This window comes from Dichotomopilus funicola, assembly GCF_033296635.1.
Source record: "Dichotomopilus funicola strain CBS 141.50 unplaced genomic scaffold C8A04scaffold_19, whole genome shotgun sequence".
NCBI lineage: Eukaryota > Fungi > Ascomycota > Sordariomycetes > Sordariales > Chaetomiaceae > Dichotomopilus > Dichotomopilus funicola.
In genome coordinates, this window is record NW_026944040.1 from 406,945 (window position 1) to 416,279 (window position 9,335).

The following is a 9,335-nucleotide window of genomic DNA, read 5'->3' on the forward strand; positions in this document are numbered from 1 at the left end:
GATTACGGCGATCCCGGTAGCGAAATGAAAAAGCTTTCGAGAGATCGAGCAAATTCTGTTCGTGGAGAAGTCCCGGAGCTTAATTCGACGGACAGTTATTACGGCGCGTCCTCCAGACCGCAAACGCCTGCCGCCGGAGGGCCGGCCCGGTCGCACTCGCACACCAAGAAGCCGAGAATTGTCGACATTCCGCCGGTAATCGCGGGACCTGTACGGAGCTCGTCGCTGAGATGGAATCGTCATGGTGCCGACTCACTTTCGAAATCGCCGGACCATGAATTTCTCCCCTCGGAAACTGTCAGTCGCGAGCGACGTTCAACAACAGCTCGCAGCGCCGATTTGAATTTTCAGCAGGATAACCAGGCTGATTTGCCTTTGCTCGAGACGGCTAATGGCCGGACCGTCATTGATGCATCATCGCCTCCTCCGATTGCTTTTGCTCACAACGGCCACGGTCATGAACCTTCTCCTTCGCCACCTCTAAACGAAAATGAGAATCTCCATGGCCACCACGAGAATCTCGATGATGATGTCGATGGAGAGGACGAAGATGACGAAAATACCTACCACAACATCTCCACCAGCCCGCCCCGCCGCTCCCTCACCAACATCCACCACCGGGTCGACACCACCACAAACCCACCCACCCCAAGCGCGCGCACTCCGCACGTTTCCCACGGGATCCCGCTACCGCCCGAAGTGATAGAATCGCTCCGGGTGTCGATCAGCTGTTTCCCCGAGACGATGCTTATAACCTCCAACCTTTCCGTGGAAACCATCCGGGCCTACTCCAAGAAGATCAAGCACCGCGCAAATCTCAGCCGTCACCTCCGAAGCACTGATGCTGACTCGATTTACTCGTTCGCGTCGTCTCAGCAGGCGAAACCGGCCAGACGGTGGAATATGGGCTGGTGGCGCAGCAGCAACCACCATAACCAGCATAACCGCCAACAGTCCCAGAACCACCAGGAGAACCACCAGGACCCTTTCTCGCGAGGCACCATACCCAACCTCGCGTTTCCCAGTACTGTCCGCCGCGGGTCACCGGTGTGGAAACCAATCAAGAATGTCTTCCCTTCGGCGCCTGACAAGCTCTGTGACGCGTTGTATGCCCACCTCCTGGTATACAACTACCTCACTTCGCTCTCTCCTCAGCAGCCAGCAACCACCTCAGCCTCAACATCAACACCGGGACCCTCAACCACAATACCCCGCAGCGCCACAACCCCTGCTATGGCGTCCCCTTTTCAAGCTCCTCCAACAACAACAACAAAGACAACAACAAACACGAAAATGAACCCCCCACGCCCTCCAACACCCTATTTTTATCCAGAGCACCAGCAGCAGCCGTATCAGCAGCCGCGTCATCACAGCAACAACAATAGCTCCCGCCCCAGATCCGCCGACGAGAATCCAGCCACAGCGGGTCTCAAGATCCCACAGAAAGCTGCCTCTCTCCTAGGCATGGGTGTGGCAGATAGTAACCCGGCTTTCCCTGCGCCGCTGCTCATAGGGAACAGAGACTTGGGCTCCCCTCAGGCGGCGCGGAGGGGTGTGTTGGTTCGTGGTCGACGGCCTTTGCAGACGCAGAAGGAGCAGACGCAGAAGCAGCAGCTGGAGAAACAGAGGCAGGAACGGGAACGGGAACAGAAACAGACACAGGCGGATTACCTATTCAAAGACCTACCCGCCACACCCAGCCGAGGAAGCAGTACCAGTACCACCGACAGCCACGCAGGCCACGCGGGCCATGTGGGCAGTGGCGGTCGGAACGGCGGTGTCAACAACCACCATCGTCACAGTAACAGCACCAGCACCCCAACCGCGAGCGTCACCAGCGCAGCCGCATTCGCCATGCGCAAAGAACTCCTCGCCGGCCTGGAACGTTGCATCACGCTCCTGATATCCGCCATGAAGCATCACGGCCCCCACAGCTCCCATCCCACCAGCGGGAACGGCACCGGACTGGGAACGGAGTATGCTGAGTCTACCAGTCTCTTCAGCTCAGACTCCGGGTACGGACTCACCGGCGGCGGGTTGGGCTCACTGCTAGGGAAGAAAGTCAAGGGAGCCTTGGGCGGGGAACGGAGACAGGAGCGGGAACGGCAACGGGGACGGGGCCGGAGCCGGGGCGAGTGCAAAGGAGACGGGGGAGAAGAGAGTGGGGATTATGACGACGAGGCAGAGGAGGAGGATGAGGCTGTTGGTGGTGGGGTGTTGATGAGAGCGCTTTGTGAGGTGGTGAGGTGCGCTGAGGATGGTATTTCCTCGTAGCCGTAGCTTACCGAGGGCTTGCCAAGGGCTTACGTAGCTGGCTCGTCGATTGAGGCTGGTGATCGTTGAGTGAGGCTGGTGGGTGGGTGGTCGCTTGTTTTTTCTTGTTGTAGTGTAGTGTAATAGGTGATCGCTGGATTTTTATTCGTATTTTCTTTTTTCCGCGCCGTTGATTTGTCAGTCAGGGCTATGTAGCTGAGACGCAGGTATGCTTGCGAATACACCAGCTGAATGATCGGGGAGGAACGGGATGTACGTTGGTGGGAATGCGGGTAATGAGGACATAGGTTGGTTGGACAGATGTACGAGCACTCTGAGTCCTCACCGCGATGAAACCCGTATTCTAGAAAACACCTGTATTAATAGTTAGTTCTCACTCAGAAGAATTCAACGTTACCTTATCTATCCTCCAATCCCCACCTATATCCCTTCCGTAGTTCGGCCGGGCCCACAGACAAAACCCCGGCCTTGGCTCGCTTGGCAATCTTCCGCATATGCCCCACATTTCTCCCGCCGGGACGCGCCAAGCAATCGTAAGCTCCGTGACCTCTCGGAAGCCAAGCCCCTTCCTTTCCCCACTGCGCCGCCCGCCAGCCCCTTACGACTCCGGGTTCGACCGACTCTTACTACCGAGTCGTCTCGGATCAAAACACGCAATACTGCCAGAGTTATCACAGGTTTAATGAGCCAGTGGCTCGTCTTTTGAGTTGATGTGCCTGACCTGCCTAACGAGATCCGATCTGGAACGGGGCCTTGCCTGCCTAAGATTCCAAACCTCGCCAAACTTACCTTGTGCTCGCCCGGGCCAGACCGCCCGAAACAGCTCACACCCGGACTCTCGCACCCCGTTCGCCCTCGGCAGGTAAACCGCCCCCAACTCACGCACCAGGCAAGCGATCGGAACGTGGCAGAATTGATCTCGATTCATTCCTCTCACGGATCTCTTTTTCTTGGTAAAGCCAAGCAAATCCGAGCCCCGAAAAAAACTGAAACCGAGCACTTATTACTTGATTCGGACTTCACACCACGATGAGCGCAGCAGACGACGCCCGCTCGGTCCCGGCGCCCCGCGCCCCGCGCATTTCCAACGCCTGTGAGGCGTGCCGAGCCGCTAAAGTCAAGTGTATGCCTGGTGCCCAGCTGGGAATATGCAAGAGGTAGGTCACACCTACACAACCTAGATTAGCTACCTACCTTTTTTTCCCTCTCCCTTGGGGGTCAGGCGGCGGCGGCGGCGGTCCTGGCCTGGCCAGGAACCCCCCCGTTTACCGTGGGACCGGGTTGGCTCATGTCGATTGCGACTTTGTTCGTTGGGCTGGGTAGGTAGTGGGGTTGGTGGTGGAAATGGAGCCTCGGGTGATTTGAGGACCCTGATGCTGTTGCGGAGACTGCTTTTTATATTTAAGCGGTTTGTTTCCCTGGTTGACCTTTTTTCTTTTCGTTACGCGAGTAGATGTCTTGAATCAAAACGGGAGTGTATCTTCAAAACCGGTCCGCGAACCCGAAGGCCGAGGCAGTCAAAGAGGTAAGCCGAATGTCCTCCCCGGACTCGCCTATGCTGTGAACGATCGTGAGCTCATTCGTGTCGGATTCAAGACTTGCCATTTCGACATCAACCTCTGCCACAGCCTCCACCGCCACCGCAGCCGGCCTCGAACCTCCACGCTCATACCCTCCACCCCCCGGACCCTCCAAAACATTCACCATCGATATCCCCATGTCTCTAGACGACGATATCACCGACTCCCTCGAGGGACTGCGCTTGACGCACAGGCAAGTTATCGATCTGCTGTCGCCCGACTCCGATGACGAGGAGCACGATGACGCCGACGGGGATGATTACGACAGCCAACAGCACCAACACGGCTACGGACCAGACGACTGGCTCGACCGCTCTTCCATCTCGGGCGTAGGTTCCGCCGCGCCGTCATCGTCTTCCATTCTCTCGCATGCCTCTTCGTCCCTCCCGCTGGGCGCGTCCGCATTGTCCACGCCGCCCAGCAGCAGCGGCACGTTTCTCGGTGTCCCATCGCCCCATAATCACCAACGCACCGGGGCGCCCCGATCAGAGCCAGAACAACCGACGATCAAGCCTGGCAACAACAGCAGAAGCAGCAGCAGCAGCCGTCGGCCCCCCAAACAACGGACCCTAGCTAGCCTGCGCCTGCAGCCGCAATTCAACCTCGACTCGGCCGGGCATCTGCTTGAGTCCTTCCGCGAGGTAATGCTGGACCATCTGCACTGCGTTGTCGTGCGGGAAGACGAGACGGTGAGTAGTATGGCCAAGGATCGGCCGTTTGTGCTGCTAGCGGTACTGGCGGCCGCGAGCGGCAGCCGCACGATGCAGGGACATAGTCTGTATGACGAAGAGTTTCGGAAGGTGTTGGGGCTCAAGTTTGTGGCGGGAGGGGAGCGGACGATGGAGTTGCTTCAGGGGTTGGTGGTGTACATGGCGTGGTGAGTTTTGTCGTCTCAGCTCTTTTTCCCTCCCACCCAAGTCTCATACTAACCGGCCTTCCAGGTACCCTTTCCATCTGCGACCCAAAAACCGACAGTCCACGCAATACCTGCGAATGGTAGTCGACATCGTCAACGACCTCGAGCTTGACCAAAACCCGGGCACAGACTCGATGGACGCCCCCCTGTCCTGCCAACGACTGGATGAGATCCGACTGTATCTCGCCAGTTATTTCCTTGTAACCTCGTGAGTTTCACTCTTCCTCTTAATCTTCCTACCGTTAGCAAACTGACTAATCACCCAACAGCTCAGCCTCTGCCTGGAATCGCACACCAGCACTCACCTACAACGAGTACACCGCGCGCTGTAGCGACCTCCTGCTGCACCACAGCCCGCTAGCCGGCGACCACATTCTGGCCTGGCAGGTACGCCTCGAACGCATCGTCGAAGAGACCAGCGACCTGCGCCGGACCCAGCGCGGCCACTCCCAGAGCGAGTACCAGATCAGCCTGATGTTGCGCGGCATGGAGACCCAGCTGAGCGAGTGGGAAGCGCGCATGGTCAGGGAAGACCAGGCGAAACACAGCGGCACCAGCAACATCACCTGTGGGCTCGGCCAGCGGGATGGGCCAGGGCCAGTGACAGGCATAGGAACACAGGGTCACCCACGGGGCATCGCCTCGCACACCTCGATCCGCCTCGTAGTCCTTTACTCCCGCGTCTTCCTCTCCGGCGCGCCGTTGCTCAAGCTCCCCTCCCGCAAGCTACCCCTCGCGTGCCAACAAAACGCCGAGGCCGCCGCAGGCACGACCTTCCGCGCCGACCCGCACCGCCTAGCCTCCGTCATCCCATGGCTGCACCAGCTCTACGACTTCTTCCTGTCCCTCACCCCGACCGACTTCAACGCCTTCGTCGGCGTCGAGTGGCGCGCCCTGATCATGGCCGTCATCCTGGGCTTCCGCATGTCCTTCCCACTGCCGCTGTGTCCCGGCTGGGATGCGGTCGCGGCCCGCCCGGTGCTGAGGTTTGGGGAGTACGTGGAGAGATTATGCCGGATGGGTGATGGGAAGAGTGCCGAGTGCGTTGTTGCGGAGAGTAATGGGAGAACCAAGGGGGATGGCGGTGGTTCAAGTAGCGGTGGAAGCGAGCAGCCGCAGCCACAACAACAACCAGGTCCGGTGAAAAGCATGGATGTGCTGGGTGCGAGCAAGATCGTACTGGAGATGGTTCGGCGCAAGTATGTGAAGCGGATAGCCAAGGCAGAGGCTGCGCGCGCTGAAGCGTCAGCGGCCCTCACCGCGCTCCAGGACCAGCAGTTCTGGGAGCAAGAAGTTGACCTGATGCTGGGGTCGATAACACCGCCCCCTATCATCTCGGACGCGTCAGGGAACGTAATGCCTGGACCCACAGCCATGCCTGCGTCTACGAGTATGTCGGGCCCGGCTGCGAGGGCACAACCGCCCTCGGCAGCCCAGGATCCAGCCACGAGCGGCTGTCCTATGATGGATGGGAGCCTGGACCCGTACTACCCGTACTGGGATGAAACGTTCAACACCGACCTGGGAATGGGGTCGAGTTCGTTTGCTCCTCACGGTGCGCAAGTCGGGTCGGCTGGGCAGGTAGGGCTGGGTCCCGGAGGCACAGCGTTGCCAAATGACCTGTGGGCGACTTTGACCACCGGGTGGCAGCAGGAAGATGTTGATCTAGATATTCCGTGATATGCCTAGGGCTGTGGTGTGGGCTTGGAACCTCGCCTCTTTCCAGTAAATAGTGTGCTCCTTCTTAGACGTTTAAGCAAGCTAGCCTTTGTTTCAAAGCCACAGTCGGCATCGATGGACCAAGTTGATATTGAAGCGGGGGGTTGAGGGGCCGAGATTGTTGATGCCCTTTGCAATTCCCCTACTTGGCAACTCGATTGCCCGCCTGCAGTGCCTGTCAAGGTTTCCGTACCCGAGACAGTTACGAACGGTATGTGCATCTGTGGCACATTAGGCATGTTTCTACTGGTGACAGGAAACGTCAATTCTTCACCCGGATGGCTAGCCGAGGGCAGCATGGTTGACCGTGTGCGTGTTTCGATTGAGGTCCCTCCCTTCACTGAATACCATTTTTTGTCTGTCCTTGTTCCCTGCTCGAGGGTCCGTCTTCCTCTTTCAGCCATATCTCAGAAGTCCCTTTGTCTCATCTTTCGCACTTGGCAGCCAACGTGCCTAACGTTCTTCCCACTGTCGCTCTCCGTGGTCCAAACCTCGGCCAAGTCGCCGATTCGAGGATAGGTATCGCGCTAAACATCGGCTCCTGAGCCGAGCTGCAAGGCAGGGACAGGCCACTTCCAAACTTCCAATCCCATCAAACCTTGCGCCGGTTCCTTCAGTGCCGAGACGAAGCGATGAATATCAAGCAAGGGAGGGCAAAGGGGTGGTGGAGACCATGTGACATGCCGCACACGCGTGTCATGAACAGCCTGCGAACGTGGTTCCGTGGCCATCATGCCGAGCAGCTGGTTGGACCACTGATCTCGGGCAAAGTGTCACATTACTGGCTGAAAATGAAGAGACAAAAGTCGCCGGTCCTCTGGAATGACCAAAGGGGATCTCGGGCCTGTGGACGCCGACAGGCCCATCGCTCCCACGAATCGACAGCGGCGTCTGATCATTGGCCCGTCACCACCCAGAACGAACAGGCATCCCCGGGCGGGCGCCCATGCCAAGAGCTGAGGCCAGACCAGGGGATCTGCAGAAGCTTGTCTCGTCTGGTCAGTGCGCAGATTGTGTCGATGGGCTCCACAGGTAGTTGTTAGTTTGTAGTTGGGATGGGACAGAGACGGGCAAACCAACCTTTCCAGTCTCAAGATTGAGAACTCAACACAGGGACAGAGGTTGAATGACCTCGCGGGCTCCCTTTTGAAGAAACTGTCGTACGGGAACCTAGCCGACGAGGAAGGTGAGTGCTGTGTACGCTCGTGACAGTCTTCGACCAGATATGGACGGACGCAGTACACTAGTGCAGACTTGTTGTGTACACAGTTGCGTCGGTGGGGGTCATTTCAACCCCCACCGAACACCCAAAGCTGCGTCGTGTTCCACGGCAGAGTTCTTCCAGTTGCAACCCATTTGCGGGAAGGAAACAGTACCCGGCAACCACGGGGCCAGGACGAACAAGTGGGATACAGAAGAGGCGTCGTTCGTTTCAGAAGATCTCAAATCCTCAGACATCGCCGGTCAAGCAATGCGACCGGCGCTGCAAGCCGCTTCAACAGATATCGCGCATGGGGATCAAAAGCGATCAGTCGCAGGGTTTGCGGGGACGGGGGTCGTTGAAACTGGGCTGGGCCGCGCGCCGCTTGCGGGGTGATAAGGCTGCTGGTGCTGGTGTGGCGAAAAGGGCGGGTTGAGAGAATGCGGGATGCCATCATCCTCCGTCTTTGCTCTCACTTTGCTGAGCATGCACGGCTTGTCAAAGGTTCGAGGAGGGTGTGGTATTGCGTTGGCTCCGCCTTCCAGGGTGTTCCAGCCGTGAGACTGAACGGCTATGCAGGCAGGCAATTGCCGGGTCCGACGAGTAGCGTCTTGGATGAAATTCAGTCCTCCGTCGGGCAGTCGCATGTTAGCCGGCAGCCGTTTTCTTTGGCTCGGCAATCACAGCCGTGGTCACTCGAACAGGTGAGAGGGTGCGTCGATGTGGTCTCGGTGGCGTCTCTGGGAGCCCCCATAAACCCTTTGCTTGAGGTGGCTTTCGACGCCGACCGAGAGCAGCGCCGCGCCGTGCGGCGGGTGTTGCGGGGCGCCAACCGGCCGGCCACTCATCGTCTTTTCTCTTGGATACGCACCCCCGCGAAATCGAGCGCGTGACGGAAGGATCGACTCCCGTTGGACGGTGTCGTGAAGATCTGGATTCCTCAAAGCGACTGTGTAAGAATTATCGGACTCTGCGAGCGTTGAATGGCTGATGTGGCCCCTGACCTCCCAGCAGAATGGATGTGTGGGACTGCAGCAGGCCCCACGGCTGCCTGGCAATGTGTCGTTTTCTTTTTGTTGCGAACTTTGGCATCTGAGCGATGGGATACGACAACATGATTTCACGGCATGCAATGGTCTGTCGATTGCACCATGCTGACTCCTGCAGCTTCAGTGCGTGCCGACTGCTCGGAGTCTTGCGCGGCCCGTCTGCAGTGCAGGTGTCCGTCCGCCTTGTGGAAGATCATGGGGGGGCACGGGCGAGGTGAGGGGGTGTGCTGTATCCTCAATTCTGTGATATGAGAGCAAAAAAGAGTTGAGATGATTTGCTGAATATTGCCAGCAGAGAGAAAATTTGCAAGACACCTGTCCACCGTTCCAGGGCTCCATTTGGAGAAGGGGTTCAATCTCGCCAAGGCGAGGAAAGCGCGAACGGAGTAGATTACCGCTGCGGTACCTGCCCAACTTGCAGCACCTCGAGAGCGCCTGCGGTCTGGCATCGCACCACGCGCCCAAAGCGGGTGCCCACTTCTCCGGAGGCGCGAGCGGCCCTTCCCTTTCGAGCCTGGCTCAATCGGTCGGGTCGAGCGATCCTTCTCAACCGGACAAACTTGGGTCTCATTGAGGATGGACGGGATGTCAGAGGC

At 58.3% G+C, this 9,335-nt stretch overlaps 1 protein-coding gene across 1 annotated transcript; it reads left to right on the plus strand.

Annotated features, from left to right (window-relative positions):
- Positions 1–903: 903 nt before the first annotated feature.
- Positions 904–6,450, plus strand: C8A04DRAFT_10993 (uncharacterized protein; the record flags this gene model as incomplete). The annotated part of the gene is made up of 9 exons (XM_062776792.1): positions 904–1,238; positions 1,398–1,470; positions 1,609–1,993; positions 2,159–2,270; positions 3,871–4,731; positions 4,796–4,978; positions 5,040–5,338; positions 5,378–6,047; positions 6,162–6,450. 9 exons carry the CDS (start codon positions 904–906, stop codon positions 6,448–6,450), a joined length of 3,207 nt encoding a protein of 1,068 aa, XP_062638432.1.
- Positions 6,451–9,335: the final 2,885 nt, after the last annotated feature.